The following is an 18,618-nucleotide window of genomic DNA, read 5'->3' as shown; positions in this document are numbered from 1 at the left end:
TAGAGGGAATATAGATATGTATTGAAAGAGAGACTGCTTTTTTAAAACTGAACTTTCATTTATGGGATTGTGACATAACAAATATTTCCTATACTCCTTCACTGTTGAAAATTGATTTGAATAGGGTTTTTCTAATCCTAGGTTACCTTTTTGATCAGGACAGGAGGTGATGGAACTGGAAGGAGGAATGTATGTATGTATGTATGTATGTATGTATGTATGTATGTATGTATGTATGTATGTATGTATGTATGTATGTATTGTCTATAATCTAATTCTCTGTTCATTTCATCCATGCTTTATGATTCTTTTTATTTTCTGTTTCCACAATATATCAAATTGTCACTTAACTAAAATGTATCTAACTTCATCTCTCTCTTCTGCTTTCTTGCAGTTATGCCCTGCAGGTTTCTCCTAAATGACATATGGAGAATCAAACCACAGTATCTCACTTTTTGCTCCTGGAATTCTCAAAAAATTGGCATCTACAGCTTTTGCATTTCTTCTTGTTCTTTGTGTTATACCTGGCAACTGTAACAGCAAATCTTCTCATTATCTCTGCAGTAGCTTTTGACCATCAACTGCACAGCCCCATGTATTTCTTTCTCATGAATTTGGCTTTACAAGACCTGGGCATTGTTTCAGTCATTGTCCCCAAATCCATGATCAATTCTCTTATGGATATCAGACACATCTCTTACTTTGGATGTGTTGCTCAAGTCTTTCTCTTTCTTTCCTTTGAAGCTTCTGATTTGTCCCTTCTGACTGCCATGGCATATGATCGGTATGTTGCCATTTGCCATCCATTGCACTATGAGACTGTAATGAATTGGAAAGCCTGCACTGAAATAATAATTGTAGTGTGGATTGCTGGACTTCTGTATGGAATGTTGCATACCATTGGCACGTTTTCCATCCTTTTTTGTTCTAATGTAGTCAATCAATTCTTCTGTGAAAGTCCACAATTGCTAAAACTATCCTGCTCTGGTTTAAATCTACTTGAGGTTGGAATTGTTATGGCCAGTATCATTTCTTCACTAGGCTGTTTTACTTTTATTATTGTATCTTATGCAGTGATCTTCAAGGCAGTGTTAAGAATCCCTTCTGATCAAGGAAGACAAAAAGCCTTATCCACATGTATTCCCCACCTTACAGTTGTATCTATGTTATTATTAAGTGGATGTTTTGCCTATGGGAGGCCTCCCACTAACACACAATCTTACTTAGATTTTGGGTTGACTGCTCTATATTCCCTCCTTCCACCCTTGCTCAATCCAATCATCTATAGCATGCGAAATAAAAATATCAAACATGCTCTTTCTAAACTGTGGAGATTCTGAGAAATTATTTTAATATGATTTATATTTTTTTCACAGTTCTCAATTTTCTGGTTTTTTATTTCTATGAATATCTGATATGTTGCTTAGTAAATGTCCTGCATTCTAAATTACTTTCAATGCACTCTACAGATGATAAATATGGATGTTTGCCAGCACTGGCATTCCACAGGTTGATAATTCCTGATGTTTAGTGAAGTGAGGCTTAGGGTATAATGTGAAAGAGGGAGGTATCTTAAATCTAGAGCAGTCTTAAATGATGTGGGTTAGTTTTCTTTTTCCTTTCCTGTATAAAATACCTTCCCTCTAATACTGGACCATAATATGGCTAGTCAAAGCTTTGGCTTTTTTAAAAGTACATAGGCATCAATTGCATTTCCCTCCTTAATTAATCATTTATTCCCTAAGTTTGATATTTTGCACCAATTGTCTAACTGAATAATTCTCTTTTCTGTGCAACATTTTTTGGAAGGGATTTGCTATGGCTTCCTTTAAGGACTGAGTTGGGGGACTGGCTCAAAGACATCCAGCTGGCTACACTCCAATGTCAGAATTGCAGTCCTGCTTTGTAGTTCCCCAATGTCTTAACTTCTGTATCAAACAGATTTTCAGTATCTTTAGCTTAGACTATTTCTTATTTCCCTTAGAAAAGCTTCAGCAAAACCAAACACCTGATAGGGTGAAAAGGTTGTATGAAGTGATACTGTATCACACAACCTATTAGTAGTCAAGAGAAATGAAAATTCAAGAAATTAAATTAGTATGATACATGTTTCTAATGAAGATAAAAATAATAATGATAAAGATTTCAAAACTCTTACAATTTCATACAATATAAAACATGTTCTCTGCTCTAATACACAGAAAAAGGAAGATGTACAGATTTGTATTAAGAATGATACCTTACTGAAATGTCCTTGAGAAATAATGAATTCTATCCATCCTACAGAGAGTTGCAGAAAACCAAATCTATGCATCCAATAAAAAGAAAGTTGCAGTGCTTTGAAACATTATCCCTTTCATGTATAAATGGGAGATTTTAGTGTACATGTAACAGGAGTGGTTCTTGCATCCTAATAGTGCTATACTGATGTTGCCAATGTGATCACTCTTACATATAGACACTGCTGTTTTTCTTTCTACCTGCTTAGCTGTCATGACCAATAACCAGACCCAGACATTAAGAGCTCATTCAGCTGTTTTATTGACTAAGCCTCTACAAAAGAATGTCCTCAACCATCTGATGGTTGGCACCTGGATGAGACTTGATAAGGTCCAACAGGATTGGATTGGGATTCCTGATTAATTCCCCTTTTGACCTCCCTTCTTCCCCTGGCTCAGCAAATTTTGCCTCTTACATTAGCAGGGAATATATATATGTGTGTTGTACTTCCCAATGTATTCCCTTCCCTGCCTCTGGGATGTTCAGCTTTTCTTCCTTTTCCATTTGTCCCAGTGAAAACTGCAGAAAAAATGCATACACAGAAAGTCAGCCATCCTACAATCTGCCACTAGGGATTTGTTTATTCTTATATCTTACTTTGTATGTTCCTTAAAAATTTTAAGATTTACTTTATGCTTTACTTTCTTTTTTTTTTAACTTGAGTAAAGAAATAGTGAAATATGAAAAGACTGAAAACTATTTCTTTGTGCTTTGCCATATGAACTTTAAAGCATTCTACTGGGGAAGTGCTAGTGACCATTATCGCAGAAGAAATTCTATCCTTACCTTATTGCAGGGAACAATTCATTGCAGAGAGCAGCAGTTATTAACCCAGAAAACAATCTATATGTACATTGATTTTCTAAAATATGTGTCAGATTTATATAGAAAGAGAATTTATATAAACTCTCTAAATCTTATTTTCTTTGCTTCCTTTTCTGTGAGTTTTCATATTGATTTATTTATCATATCAATTTACTGTATTGTTGTACTCTATGTATTTTATAGTTCAATTTGGGTTTATCCGTCATTCTATGAACCTTGTTTTAGATTTTTATTTGCAGTCTATGCAGGCAATGAAATGCACCCTAAAAAGATGGATTCCTTGGATAATTACAATGCTCTATCAACTTGTTTGCACTCTCACCACAGATGCCTCTGGTTTCTATGGTTTTGTTGTGCACCTTATTCTATTGGACATCAATTAGGTTTCTATGGATTTCTTGAAGTTCTTTTCATCTTGCTTCCTTTTTATTCTCCAGAATGTTTTAATTTTCCACTCAATTTAATGATCTCAGCTAAATTAACCCAGTTTTCAGCTGCTCCCCTCACTGTGGTTGGAGGAATAGATGGTAGGATTTCTTAAAACAGAGGTGTCAAAGTTGCATCCGACGGGCTGAATGCATCACGTGGTAGCCCTGCCCATTCCTGTTTAGCAAAGTCATGATACATCATGTGATGACTTTTATTTGATAGCCTTCCTTAAAGAGGTTTGACACCCTGTCTTAAAAGGTAGAAGTGAAACACAATTCCAAGTGATGAAACATGTTGCAGGAAGGAAACAAAATCAATTTTCTTTTGTTCTACTGGACTAATGAGGAAAAAAAAGATAATAAACCTTCAAAAGAGATTGAAGGTTAAACTTCAAACTTAAGCTTCAGATAGCTGTTTTACTACAGGAAATTAGATCAATAGTAGGAAAATTAGCATCAGCTAAGTCATTTCAAATTATCTGTGTATCAATAACAAAAATGGCTATCTAGAATATTTCTTAATGTCTTTTCAATTTTAAACATCAAATTGTTATTGTTGAAAATCTTGTTCCACAATATTGAAAGAAGTAGGGCCATGCATAGATGCACCAGTGTGCTAACGTCCCTATCCTAATCTTCACATTTATTGTGTTCTTATTCATGCTTATTCTTATTCTTGTTATGTTGTACATGAGTGACAAACTAAATAAATAAAATAAATAAAGTACTGAGATGTCAGAGTTCATAGATGCAATCAACTGCATCTCATTTTGTGGCCAAACTCTCCTGGAGGGAATAGAGGTTTGTACTTAATGGGAGACTGCTTTCTCAAATTGACATAAGACTTTTCCCTCTGACTGTTGAAAAAGAGGATTTATTCTGTCAATGTCTAAATTCCTTTTTTTTAAAAAAAAAAAAATCCAGTGTGTTTAACATGTGTAAATACCATCTAATGAATGCCAAGTGTTATGCGGCAAATAAAGTTTTTTCCAGTGGTAGATTTCAATTTTTAACAACTGGTACAGTGGGTGTGTCTAGGTGGAGGTGGGGCATGTGACTCAGTGGGCATGGCCAACTTGATATCACTCATGCACACTGTCATATGACACTCCCTCCCCACCAACATTGGCCGACTGAAAAAGTAATAAAATTTTTGACAAAAGAGGGAGGAGGTACCACCCAGACGTGCAGGGGGTTAACCAAGCAGCCTGCTCCTGAATGGCGGCTGTGGCCAACGGGCTTGGCCATGGGCTTTCTCTGTCTGGAAGATGGAGCCCAGGGAGGAAGATAATGGCCATTCAGGCGGTACCGCCCAGCATCCTTTGGAGCCAACTTGCTGGGCAACCTACAAGGTGGACATGCACACCATCCCCACCCTGGGGGGTACCGCTGGGGTACCACTCAGCATCTTCTATGCACACCCGCGGCAGCAGCAACCACTACTCCCTGCCTCCATGCACTTGATCTCTGCCTTCAGAGACAACGGAGGCAAGTGCTCCTCTTGGTGCAGTGACTGTGCTCGAAGCCTTGCTCTACCTCACCATTGCCCAGCCAAGCACAGGGAAAACCTTGCATGGTAAAGATTTGTAATTGCTCACAGCCAAGCTGCGGCCGAGGAGCGGATGCGTCTCCCAGCCATGGGTGGTCTCCAGAATGGGGTGGGGGTGAGAGGAAAAGGGATAGCACCTGCCCTCCAACCACCCCCCAATTTTCCCAAACATCTTACTTGAATATGATAACTCCACTGCTTCTCTCTCTCAGCTGTTCTTTGCAGAGAAACATCTTGCACAAAAAACAAAAAACCCTTAATGAGTGCGAGCAATTAGCAATCTTTACTGTGCAAGGTTAAGAGGAGTCTTAAGAGGAAAGGCTGTGGCACTGCTTGCCTCTGGCAAAGAAGCTGAGTGAGAGGCATGGAAGCTGCCAGTGGGCAGATGGGCGGCAGGCCCTCACACTGGGAGTGGGCCAAGACCAAGCCTGGCCATGCCACTGCAGAGTCGGGTGCCACTGCTTCATCTTTTGGAAGATCAGTTGGCCGCAATTCTGATGTGGTGCTGATCGCTTTCATTTCTTGGTGGGAGAAGAAAGAAAGTGAACTGCAGTTCTCTGGCAGTACTCTGAGAGGGCAGGCAGATCTCTGTAGCCAACCAGGGAGGAGGGGCTTCGAGAGTGGTGGCAGCGGCCCTTTCCAAGTACAGTGCATAGAGTCAACAGGCAAGGTGGGCAGGGCAGTCCCAGGGTGTCTGTTGCCTCCCTGCCCGTGCCATATCCTGCTCCATCTGGCCGTGTGAATACAAATGTAATGCCAAGATAAAGTGCTCCCACCCAAGCCGAAGGGAAAGTGCCACAAGCTCTGTGGTTGTGTGGCTGGGCTTGACCCAGGCTGAAGGGAAGATACTGCCTGCCTGCTCCCTTCATGAGAGGCTGCCATCCACCCACCTGCTGGCAGCTTCTGCACCTCTCACTCTGCTTCTTTGGTGTTGAGAAGCAGCACCATAGACCAGTCTCCTTTCCCCAGTGCCCTGCAGAGCCGGCACGGGAGACATGCAGGCCCGGATGGAAGACAGCCTTTTCTGCAGCACCCCTCTTCATTCTTTGGATTGCCCTGCTAGGGTGAGGGGCTTTGCCTTTGCAGAAGCAGGGTGGCCACATGTGCAGCAGCCCCAGGATGTCCACTTGCATGAAGGAAAGTGTTTTTATGCCAAGAGAGAGTGCACACATAGACCTCCTGAACTGCGGGAAGCAGCTGCTGAGATGCTCTCAAGGCATAGATATTGTGAGTGGAGAAGCCTTGGCTCCCTTAGAAGCCACCAAGTGGCTTCTGATACCCGCCAAGCCTTCTCCCACCACAGACATCTTTCTCTTTTCTCCTGGTGAGATCTGCCACCTGAAAGGTAAGGATCGTGGAGGAAAGCATTTTCAGGTGGAGGATCCCTTCCCCTATTCCAAAGATAGTGTCTGTGGAAGGCACTGTTACTTAAAAGCTCTTTTCTCCACGAACCTTACGTCTGTGGTGAGAGGAGGCTCAGGTGGTGTCAGAGAGGTGGTGAGTGTTTTGCAGCTCCTGAGAAGGCCAAGGCTTCTCCACTCACAATGTCTTCACCCTGAGAGCATCACTGTCAGCTGCTTCCCGCAGCTCAGGAGGTCTGTGCGTACACTCTCTCTGCTGCTGCTTCTTGGCCTGAAAATGCTTTCCTTCATGCAAGTGGACATCTCCCAGGGCTGCTGCACATGCGGTTGCTCTGCTTCTGCAAAGGCAGAGCCCCCCCTTCAGGACAAACAAAGAATGGAGAGGGATACTGTTTCTCAGCCTGAAAATGTTTCCTCCACAATCCTAATGTTTAAGGCTGAGCAACATCAATGGGAAGAGCATGAGAGTGGAGCTGCTCTTTTTTTTCCCCTGGGGCAGAAGGAGAGCCCTCTGCTCCTGTTACTTCCTTGGCTGTTGGATGAAGTCCATTTGTGCTTCCTTCTCTTTGCCATCCCTTGAAGAAGCTCAGCCTTTTCTCCCTCTCTAACACATGGATTTCTCCATATCCCATTGGAAACTATGCAGCTGTCAAAGAGAAGGAAGCGTATACTGTGCAGGCTTCTTCCAACAGCCAAATCCTCTGCTCCTGTCCTTCCTCGGCTCTTGGAAGAAGCCCACGCACACTTCCCTTTCTTTGACAGCCACATGGTTTCTAATAGGGTGCAGAGAAATCCATGCATTAAAAAGGGAGGAAAGGCAATCCCTAGCAGTAGCTTGCCCCGTCCACCCACTTCCAAAAGCCGAGACCTCTGCTCCAGCAAAAGAAGTGGGTGGGCAGGTCAAGCATCATGCTGACAAGCAGAGAGTGTGTGTGAGAGAGAGCAATTGGTGACTGGGCAGGCGGGGGGAGCGAGCAGGGGAGCAGGCTAGGGGACGGACAGTTCCAGTTCTGGGCCTCCAGAAGCCCCAGTACGGGAACGGATGCAAAATTATTTCAACTGGTATGCACGTACAGGACCGGGCCGTCTGAAACCCACCTCTGGTTTTTTCCCTTCTGTTTAATTATATATTTCATTGAATATATGTTTAGGAATAATCTATTGTTTATTAGATTTAGAGCTTATTATGTATTTTTATTTTGCTAAATAAATACTAGGGCGCCTGAGAAAAACATTCCCATTTATCTATCTCATAAAACAACACAAATACACACACATTGCACCAATGGGCAGCATCTACTCCCAAGATTTCCAAGTAGAAGATACAGCAATTTATTGTTATCACAAATGATGAAATATGTGCCAGAGAAATCATCTCACTTAATTGTTTTTTACCTATTACAACACTTTTATAAGCATAACAATATGAAAAATCAGTAAGTCAGTTTCATAATTATAATAGACCTTCATATAAGCTAACAGTAACATGCAATATAATGTCAGTTGGAAGAAATAAGATATGCTCTATTTTCTAATAGCTCAAGAAATGTATATAAATAGATGTAATTCAGAAGGATATTTTATTAAAATTGGCTTAGAGCTGTTTCATCCGAGTTGGTAATATGGTATACTAAAGGCTTATCCAGGTTTTGTGTTAGTTATGACACCCCCTATCCAATGGACATAAGAATTTATATATATAAATAAAGATGGGAGAAATACTTTGAGTCTTAATATAATAATATTTTGGGAAGGTGCCCTATGCATACTGGAATCTTCTAGATAATATCAGTTTCTTGGGGTGAGGGGCTTTCAGCTAAAGTAATATGACATTATTTTCTATATTTATATTCCTGTATTTCATGTTTCCTTCTTGTTTTCTTGCCTTGATATTTCTTGTACACATTAAAATTTACAGTTATAGTTACTTTCTGCTGTGCTTAAATCAATAAACTCTTTCAAAATTTATCTAACTTGTATAGATATTGTTTTCTAATACATAAACATTGTATTCATATTTTTTTGTAGCATAGTCAAATGAGTCTTTCCAAAGTCTTTCAATGGCCACTCCCTCTTGAGATATTCAGGGCTCTGGGATGGAAACTAAAAATATGAGACATATAGAAAACAAGAAGTTTGGAGTTTTGTAAAGTTTCCCCACCCCCTTGTTCAGCAAGTAAGAGGGAAAAACAAGCAGGTTAGTTCAGAATGGAGGGTAAACATTTAGGCCTTTTTAATTTGGAAAATCGAAATATGTCATTAAATTCCTCAATACAAAATGTTCATATGCATTGCCAGAACTCTGCCTTACAATTATACCATATTATTACTCATGCTGTAAGAGAGTATCTTATTCTGAATTTGAGAAGGTGTCAATTACCTGGAATTATACCTTTATGGTCATGAAAGATTGATTGTGTTTTCTTTTCCCTCCTTTTTATATAGAAGAGAATTAACTTGAGACATTTTTATGCTTTTCTCATTTCTTCAGTGTAAAGATCATTTTTGATATTGTTTCTGCATAGCTTTTCAACTATGCATCATATTAAGGCATGTTGTGTTTCAGAAGCATTTGTATAATAAGAGCAAGAAAAGGTTTTTAGAGGAAAGCTGGAGGTGAAAGAGAATCAGAAGTGATGCAACATAGTTCAGGGAACTCTTCTCACCTCATTCATGTTTTTCATCTCATAATTTGTTTTGCTGATATGACTGTAGCTCAAATTCTATTACAAAGCTCAGATATAATTATGCAATATAATAACGAGTCCTGGAGCATTTGAGGGGAATCTTTTGCGTTCTTAATTAACAATTACATTAATAAGCTCAGAGAAATCAGTTTTATTTTTGTTTGCTAACTATGTCAAGAAGCATGCAGAAGTCAGTTTTGCATACAAGTCTCTTGAGGGAAACAAAACAGTTATTAATAAATAACTGGAATAGAAATCTCTATAGATACTGTAGATGTTCCACTACATGAAAATTAGTGGGATAGCATTGACTTAATTGTAAGATATTTAACACTCTTTTAAAGCATAGAACAAATAATCTATAGTCTCAAATAAATCACATGAATTGAAAGTTGAACAGAAAAGGAGCAAATTGGTATTTACAGTATTTCAATATCTTTTGTGTGTAATAACAAGGTTAGCTTTATAACTCTTCCATAATTAAGATAATTGAATCAAATAATTGCATAAGGTAGTGTTCTGATAAGCTATTTAGGAAAGACAATTTTTAACATTATTAAAAATAGGAACCTTATACATAGTTCTAAGTTTTTATGAATCGGACTCCAATCCGGAGAGATATTTATATTTGTATTAATGTTACCATTTACTCTATAATTTGCAAAAAAGTTGTATCACATCTTCACATATGTAAATGATTTTGAAATGAAATTGAATAGGTAAACCATTTACTAATAGGAAAATGGTCATCCAAAAAGTCATTTCACAATTTCCATGGATATGGAGAAAAGAAATGAATGGTAATATTTCTAAATGTCTTTTTTATTATTTCTTTTTAAACATTGAAAACATAGGTTCACATTTTTAAAAATATTTATGTATAGGATTTCAGAGCCATAATAGGTTGTGTATTTCAGAGCCATAATAGGTTGTTTATGATATTTTGACTGGGTTGCATCATTTTGTATTGAAAGTCTCGTAGAGGGAATATAGATGTGTATTGAAAGAGAGACTGCTTTTTTAAAACTGAACTTTCATTTAAGGGATTGTGATCATAACAAATATTTCCTATATTCTTTCACTGTTAAAAATAGATTTGAATAGGGTTTTTCTAATCCTAGGTTACCTTTTTGATCAGGACAGGAGGTGAAGGAAATGGAAGGAGGAATATATAGTCTATAGTCTAATTCTCTGTTCATTTCATCCATGCTTTATGATTCTTTTTGTTTTCTGTTCCCACCACATATCAAATTGTCACTTAACTAAAATGTATCTAACTTCATCTCTCTCTTCTGCTTTCTTGCAGTTATGCCCTGCAGGTTTGTCCTAAATGACATATGGAGAATCAAACCACAGTATCTCACTTTTTGCTTCTGGAATTCTCAAAAAAATGGCATCTGCAGCTTTTGCATTTCTTCTTGTTCTTTGTGTAATATCTTGCAACTGTAACAGCAAATCTTCTCATTATCTCTGCAGTAGCTTTTGACCCTCAACTGCACAGCCCCATGTACTTCTTTCTCATGAATTTGGCTTTGCAAGACCTGGGCATTGTTTCAGTCATTGTCCCCAAATCCATGATCAATTCTCTCATGGATATCAGACACATCTCTTACTTTGGATGTGTTGCTCAAGTCTTTCTCTTTCTTTCTTTTGAAGCTTCTGATTTCTCCCTTCTGACTGCCATGGCATATGATCGGTAGGTTGCCATTTGCCATCCATTGCACTATGAGACAGTGATGAATTGGAAAGCCTGCACTGAAATAATAATTGTAGTGTGGATTGCTGGACTTCTGTATGGAATGTTGCATACCATTGGCACCTTTTCCATCCTTTTTTGTTCTAATGTAGTCAATCAATTCTTCTGTGAAAGTCCACAATTGCTAAAATTATCCTGCTCTGGTTTAAATCTACTTGAGGTTGGAATTGTTATGGCCAGTATCATTGCTTGGCTAGGCTGTTTTACTTTTATTATTGTATCTTATGCAGTGATCTTCAAGGCAGTGTTAAAAATCCCTTCTGATCAAGGTAGACAAAAAGCCTTATCCACATGTATCCCCCACCTTACAGTTGTGTCTATGTTATTATTAAGTGCATGTTTTGCCTATGGGAGGCCTCCCACTAACACACAATCTTACTTAGATTTTGTGTTGACTGCTCTATATTCCCTCCTTCCACCCTTGCTCAATCCAATCATCTATAGCATGCGAAATAAAAATATCAAACATGCTCTTTCTAAACTCTGGAGATTCTGACAAATTATTTTAATATGATTTATATTTTGTTCACAGTTCTGAATTTCTGGTTTTTTATTTCTATGAATACAGAATTAAGATAGAAAGTGATTGTTGATATGAAGGCAAATCCAAAATCACAAAAAAGAAGAACCATGGAACTCTATAGGTTGCTTAGTAAATGTCCTGCATTCTAAATTACTTTCAATGCACTCTACAGATGATAAATATGGATGTCTGCCAGCACTGGCATTCCACAGGTTGATAATTCCTGATGTTCAATGAAGTGAAGCTTAGGGTATAATGTGAAATAGGGAAGTATCTTAAATCCAGAGCAGCCTTAAATGATGTGGGTTGGTTTTCTTTTTCCTTTCTTGTATAAAATACCTTCCCTGTAATGCTGGACTGTAATATGGCTAGTTAAAGCTTTGGTTTTTCTAAAAGTACATTGGCCTTGATTGCATTTTCCTCCTTAATTAATCATTTATTCCAAAAGTTTGATATTTTGCAACAATTGACTGCCTGAACAATTCTATTTTCTGTTCTGTGTTTTTTGGAAGGGTTTTGCTATTGCTTCCTTTAAGGACTGAGTTGGTGGACTGGCTCAAAGACATCCAGCTGGCTACATTCCAATGTCAGAATTATAGTCCTGCTTTGTAGTTCCCCAATGCCTTAACTTCTGTATCAAACAGATTTTCAGTATCTTTAGCTTAGACTATTTCTTATTTCCCTTAAAAAAGCTTCGGCAAAACCAAACACCTGATAGGGTAAAAAGGTTGTATGAAGTGATACTGTATCACAAAACCTATTAGTAGTTAAGAGAAATGAAAATTCAAGAAATTAAATTAGGATGATACATGTTTCTAATGAAGATAAAAATAATAATGATAAAAATAAGATTTCAGAACTCTTACAATTGCATACAATGTATAAAAGATAAGACATATTCTCTGTTCTAATACACAAAGGAAGATATACATATCTACATTAAAATGATATCTTACTGAAATGTCCTTCAGAAATCATGAATTCTATCCATGCTATAAAGAGTTGCAGAAAATCAAATTTACCCATTCAATAAAAAGAAAGTGTGTGAAATTATCCCTTTCATGTATAAATGGGAGATTTTAGTGTACATGTAACAGGAGTGGTTCTGGCATCATAATAATGCTATACTGATGTTGTCAATGTGATCATTCTTAACTATAGATACTGCTGTTTTTCTTTCTACCTGCTTAGCTGTCAGGACCAATAACCAGACCAAGACATTAAGAGCTCATTCAGCTGTTTTATTGACTAAGCCTCTACAAAAGAATGTCCTCAACCATCTGATGGTTGGCACCTGGGTGAGACTTGATAAGGTCCAACAGGATTGGATTGGGATTCCTGACTAATTCCCCTTTTGACCTCACTTTTTCCACTGGTTCAGACAATTTTGCCTCCTACATTAGCCAAGCTCATTCATATATATATATATATATATATATATATATATATATATATATATATATATATATATATATATATATTATATATATATATATATATATATATATATATATATATATATATATATATATATATATATAGTACTTCACAATGTTCAGCTTTTCTTCCTTTTCCATTTGTCACAGTGAAAACTGCAGAAAAAAATACATACAGAGAAAGTCAGCCATCCTGCAATCTGCCTCTAGGAATCTGTTTATTCTTGTTTCTTACTTTGTATGTTCCTTAGAATATTTAAGATTTACTTTATGTTTTACTTTTTTTTACTTGAGTAAAAAAATGGTGAAATATAAAGACTGAAACTATTTTTTTTGTGCTTTGCCATATGGATTTTAATGCATTCTACTGGGGAAGTCCTAGTGACCATTATCCCAGAAGAAATTCTATGCTTACCTTGTTGCAGGGAACAATTCATTGCAGAAAGCAACCGTTATTAACCCAGAAAACAATTTATATGTACATTGATTTTCTAAAATATGTGTTAGATTTAGAAAGAGAGTTTATATAAAGTCTCTTTCTAAATCTTAATTTCTTTGCTTCCTTTTCTGTGAGTTTTCATATTGATTTATTTATCATATCAATTTACTGTATTGTTGTACTCTAGGTATTTTATAGTTCTCTTTGGGTTTATAAGTCATTCTGTGAACCTTGTTTTAGATTTTTATTTGCACTCTATGCAGGCAATGAAATGCACCCTAAAAAGATGGATGGTTTGGATAATAACAATGAACTATCAACTTGTTTACACTCTCACCACAGATGACTCTGGTTTCTATGGTTTTATTGTGCACCTTATTCTACTGGACATCAATTATGTTTCTTTGGATTTCTTGAAGTTCTTTTCATCCTGTTTCCTTTTTATTCTCAAGAATGTTTTAAAATTCCACTCAATTTAATGATATCAGTTTAATTAACCCAGTTTTCAGCTGTTCCCCTCATTGTGGTTGGCAGAATAGAGGGTGGGATTTCTTAAAACAGAGGGGTCAAACTTGTGTCCCACGGGCTGAATACATCATGAGGTAGCCATGCCCATTCCCATTTAGCAAAGTCATGATATATCATGTGATGACTTTTATTTGATAGCCTTCCTTAAAGAGGTTTGACACCCCTGTCTTAAAAGGTAGAAGTGAAAGAGTATTCCAAGTGATGAAACATGTTGCAGGAAGGAACTGCCACCTAAAATCTCTTTTCTCCACGATCCTCGCGTCTGTGGTAAGAGGAGGCTCAGGTGGTGTCAGAGGGGTGGTGAGCTTGGCAGCTCCTGAGAAGGCCAAGGCTTCTTCACTCACAATGTCTTCACCCTGAGAGCATCACTGTCAGCTGCTTTCCGCAGCTCAGGAAATCTGTGCGTACACTCTCTCTGCTGCTGCTTCTTGGCCTGAAAATGCTTTCCTTCATGCAAGTGGACATCTCCCAGGGCTGCTGCACATGCGGTTGCTCTGCTTCTGCAAAGGCACAGCCCCCCCTTCAGGACAACCAAAGAATGGAGAGGGATACTGCTTCTCAGCCTGAAAATGTTTCCTCCACAATCCTAATATTTAAGGCTGAGTAACATCAACGGGAAGAGCACGAGAGTGGAGCTGCTCTTTTTTTCCCCTGCGGCAGAAGGAGAGTCCTCTGCTCCTGTTCCTTCCTTGGCTGTTGGATGAAGTCCATGTGTGCTTCCTTCTCTTTGCCATCCCTTGAAGAAGCTCAGCCTTTTCTCCCTCTCTAACACATGGATTTCTCCACATCCCTTTGGAAACTATGCAGCTGTCAAAGAGAAGGAAGCGTATACTGTGCAGGCTTCTTCCAACAGCCAAATCCTCTGCTCCTGTCCTTCCTCGGCTGTTGGAAGAAGCCCGTGCACACTTCCCTCTCTTCAACAGCCACATGGTTTCTAATAGGGTGCAGAGAAATCCATGCATTAGAAAGGGAGGAAAGGCAATCCCTAGCAGTAGCTTGCCCCGTCCACCCACTTCCAAAACCAAGTCCTCTGCTCCAGCAAAAGAAGTGGGTGGGCAGGTCAAGCATCATGCTGACAAGCAGAGAGTGTGAGAGAGAGAGAGCAATTGGTGACTGGGCAGGCGGGGGGAGTGAGCAGGGGAGCAGGCTAGGGGAGGGACAGTTCCAGTTCTGGGCCTCCAGAAGCCCCAGTACGGGAACGGATGCAAAATTCTTTCAACCGGTACGTATGTAGAGGACCAGGCCAGCTGAAACCCACCTCTGTTTTTTTCCCTTCTGTTTAATTATATATTTGATTAAATATATGTTTAGGAATCTATTGTTTATTAGATTTAGAGCTTATTATGTATTTTTATTTTGCTAAATAAATACTAGGGCGCCTGAGAAAAACATTCCCATTTATCTATCTCATAAAATAACACAAATACACACACATTGCACCAATGGACAACATCTACTCCCAAGATTTCCAATTAGAAGATACAACAATTTATTGTTATCACAAATGATGAAATATGTGCCAGAGAAATCATCTCACTTGATTGTTTTTCACCTATTACAACACTTTTATAAGCATAACAATATGAAAAATCAGTTTCATAATTATAATAGACCTTAATATAAGCTGACAGTAACATGCAATATAATGTCATTTGGAAGAAATAAGATATGCTCTATTTTCTGACAGCTCAAAAATGTGTATAAATAGATGTACTTCAGAAGGATATTTTATTAAAATTTTCTTAGAGCTGTTTCATCCTAGTTGCTAATATGGTATACTAAAGGCTTATGTTACTTATGACACCATCTATCCAACATATTTAATATAATAATATTTTGGGAAGGTGCCCTATGCATACTGGAATCTTCTAGATAATATCAGTTTTTTGGGGTGAGGGGCTTTCAGCTAAAGTAATATGACATTATTTTCTATATTTATATTCCTGTATTTCATGTTTCCTTCTTGTTTTCTTGCCTTGATATTTCTTGTCCACATTAAAATTTACAGTTATAGTTATTATTCTGCTGTGCTTAAATCAATAAACTCCTTCAAAATTTATCTAACTTGTATAGATATTGTTTTCTAATTCATAAACATTGTATTCATATTTTTTTGTAGCATAGTCAAATGAGTCTTTCCAAAGTCTTTCAATGGCCACTCCCTCTTGAGATATTCAGGGCTCTGGGATGGAAACTGAAAATATGAGACTTATATAGAAAACAAGAAGTTTGGAGTTTTGTAAAGTTTCCCCACCCCCTTGTTCAGTAAGTAAGAGGGGAAAACAAGCAGGTTAGCTCAGAATGGACTGTAAACATTTAGACCTTTTTAATTTGGAAAATCAAAATATGTCAGTAAATTCCTCAATACAAAATGTTCACGTGCATTGCCATAACTCTGCCTTACAATTATGCCATATTGTTACTCACGCTGTAAGAGAGTATCTTATTCTGAATTTGAGGAGGTGTCAATTACCTGGAATTATACCTTTATGGTCACGAAAATTGATTGTGTTTTCTTTTCCCTCCCTTTTATACAGAAGAGAATTAACTTGAGACATTTTTATGCTTTTCTCATTTCTTCAGTGTAAAGATCATTTTTGATATTGTTTCTGCATAGCTTTTCAACTATGCATCATATTAAGGCATGTTGTGTTTCAGAATCATTTGTATAATAAGAGCAAGAAAAGGTTTTTAGAGGAAAGCTGGAGGTGAAAGAGAATCAGAAGTGATGCAACATAGTTCAGGGAACTCTTCTCACCTCATTCATGTTTTTCATCTCATAATTTGTTTTGCTGATATGACTGTAGCTCAAATTCTATTACAAAGCTCAGATATAATTATGCAATATAATAACGAGTCCTGGATCCTTTGGGGGGAATCTATTGCGTTCTTAATTAACAATTACATTAATAAGCTCAGAGAAATCAGTTTTATTTTTGTTTGCTAATTATGTCAAGAAGCATGCAGAAGTCAGTTTTGCATACAAGTCTCTTGAGGGAAACAAAACAGTTATTAATAAACATTTGGAATAGAAATCTCTATAGATACTGTAGATGTTCCACTACATGAAAATTAGTGGGATAGCATTGACTTAATGGTAAGATACTTAACACTCTTTTAAAGCATAGAATAAATAATCTATAGTCTCAAATAAATCACATGAATTGAAAGTTGAACAGAAAAGGAGCAAATTGGTACTTACAGTATTTCAATATCTTTTGTGTGTAATAACAAGGTTAGCTTTATAACTCTTCCATAATTAAGATAATTGAATTAAATAATTGCATAAGGTAGTGTTCTAATAAGCTATTTAGGAAAGACAATTTTTAACATTATTAAAAATAGGAACCTTATACATAATTCTAAGATTTTATGAATCTGACTCCAATCCGGAGAGATATTTATATTTGTATTAATGTTACCTTTTACTCTATAATTTGCAAAAAAATTGTATCACATCTTCACATATGTAAATGATTTTGAAATGAAATTGAATAGGTAAACCATTTACTAATAGGAAGATTTTCATCCAAAAAGTCATTTCACAATTTCCATGGATATCGTGAAAAGAAATGAATGGTAATATTTCTAAATTTCTTTTTTATTATTTATTTTTAAACATTGAAAACATAGGTTCACATTTAAAAAAAATTTTATGTGTAGGATTTCAGAGCCATAATAGGTTGTGTATTTCAGAGCCATAATAGGTTGTTTATGATATTTTGACTGGGTTGCATCATTTTGTATTGAAAGCCTCGTAGAGGGAATATAGATGTGTATTGAAAGAGAGACTGCTTTTTTAAAACTGAACTTTCATTTAAGGGATTGTGATCATAACAAATATTTCCTATATTCTTTCACTGTTAAAAATAGATTTGAATAGGGTTTTTCTAATCCTAGGTTACCTTTTTGATCAGGACAGGAGGTGAAGGAAATGGAAGGAGGAATATATAGTCTATTGTCTAATTCTCTGTTCATTTCATCCACGCTTTATGATTCTTTTTGTTTTCTGTTCCCACTACATATCAAATTGTCAATTAACTAAAATGTATCTAACTTCATCTCTCTCTTCTGCTTTCTTGCAGTTATGCCCTGCAGGTTTGTCCTAAATGACATATGGAGAATCAAACCACAGTATCTTACTTTTTGCTCCTGGAATTCTCAAAAAAATGGCATCTGCAGCTTTTGCATTTCTTCTTGTTCTTTGTGTTATATCTTGCAACTGTAACAGCAAATCTTCTCATTATCTCTGCAGTAGCTTTTGACACTCAACTGCACAGCCCCATGTACTTCTTTCTCATGAATTTGGCTTTGCAAGACCTGGGCATTGTTTCAGTCATTGTCCCCAAATCCATGATCAATTCTCTCATGGATATCAGACACATTTCTTACTTTGGATGTGTTGCTCAAGTTTTTCTCTTTCTTTCCTTTGGAGCTTCTGATTTCTTCCTTCTGACTGCCATGGCATATGATCGGTATGTCGCCATTTGCCATCCATTGCACTATGAGACAGTGATGAATTGGAAAGCCTGCACTGAAATAATAATTTTAGTGTGGATTGTTGGACTTCTGTATGGAATGTTGCATACCATTGGCACCTTTTCCATCCTTTTTTGTTCTAATGTAGTCAATCAATTCTTCTGTGAAAGTCCAAAATTGCTAAAATTATCCTGCTCTGGTTTAAATCTACTTGAGGTTGGAATTGTTATGGCCAGTATCATTGGTGCACTAGGTTGTTTTAGTTTTATTATTGGATCTTACACAGTGATCTTTAAGGCAGTGTTAAGAATCCCTTCTGATCAAGGA

At 37.2% G+C, this 18,618-nt stretch overlaps 2 protein-coding genes and 1 pseudogene across 2 annotated transcripts in view; all 3 read left to right on the top strand.

The window, feature by feature from the left end:
* Positions 1 to 425: 425 nt before the first annotated feature.
* On the top strand, positions 426 to 1,340 carry LOC116522669 (olfactory receptor 14C36-like). The gene has a single exon (XM_032237683.1). It carries the CDS (start codon positions 426 to 428, stop codon positions 1,338 to 1,340), a length of 915 nt encoding a protein of 304 aa, XP_032093574.1.
* Positions 1,341 to 10,455: 9,115 nt separating this feature from the next.
* Positions 10,456 to 11,382, top strand: LOC116522761 (annotated as a pseudogene).
* A 6,534-nt stretch (positions 11,383 to 17,916) lies between these two features.
* LOC116523059 (olfactory receptor 14C36-like) overlaps positions 17,917 to 18,618 on the top strand; it is a 927-nt gene continuing 225 nt past the window's right edge. Inside the window, exon 1 of the mRNA XM_032238231.1 lies at positions 17,917 to 18,618. This exon is cut by the window's right edge and continues 225 nt beyond it. Within this exon, the coding sequence (XP_032094122.1) occupies positions 17,929 to 18,618 (690 nt within the window). The 5' untranslated portion in view covers positions 17,917 to 17,928.

Source organism: Thamnophis elegans, chromosome Z (genome assembly GCF_009769535.1).
Source record: "Thamnophis elegans isolate rThaEle1 chromosome Z, rThaEle1.pri, whole genome shotgun sequence".
Taxonomy (NCBI): domain Eukaryota; kingdom Metazoa; phylum Chordata; class Lepidosauria; order Squamata; family Colubridae; genus Thamnophis; species Thamnophis elegans.
Note: the sequence above shows the minus strand (reverse complement) of the source record. Positions and strands in the feature narration are given on the sequence as shown.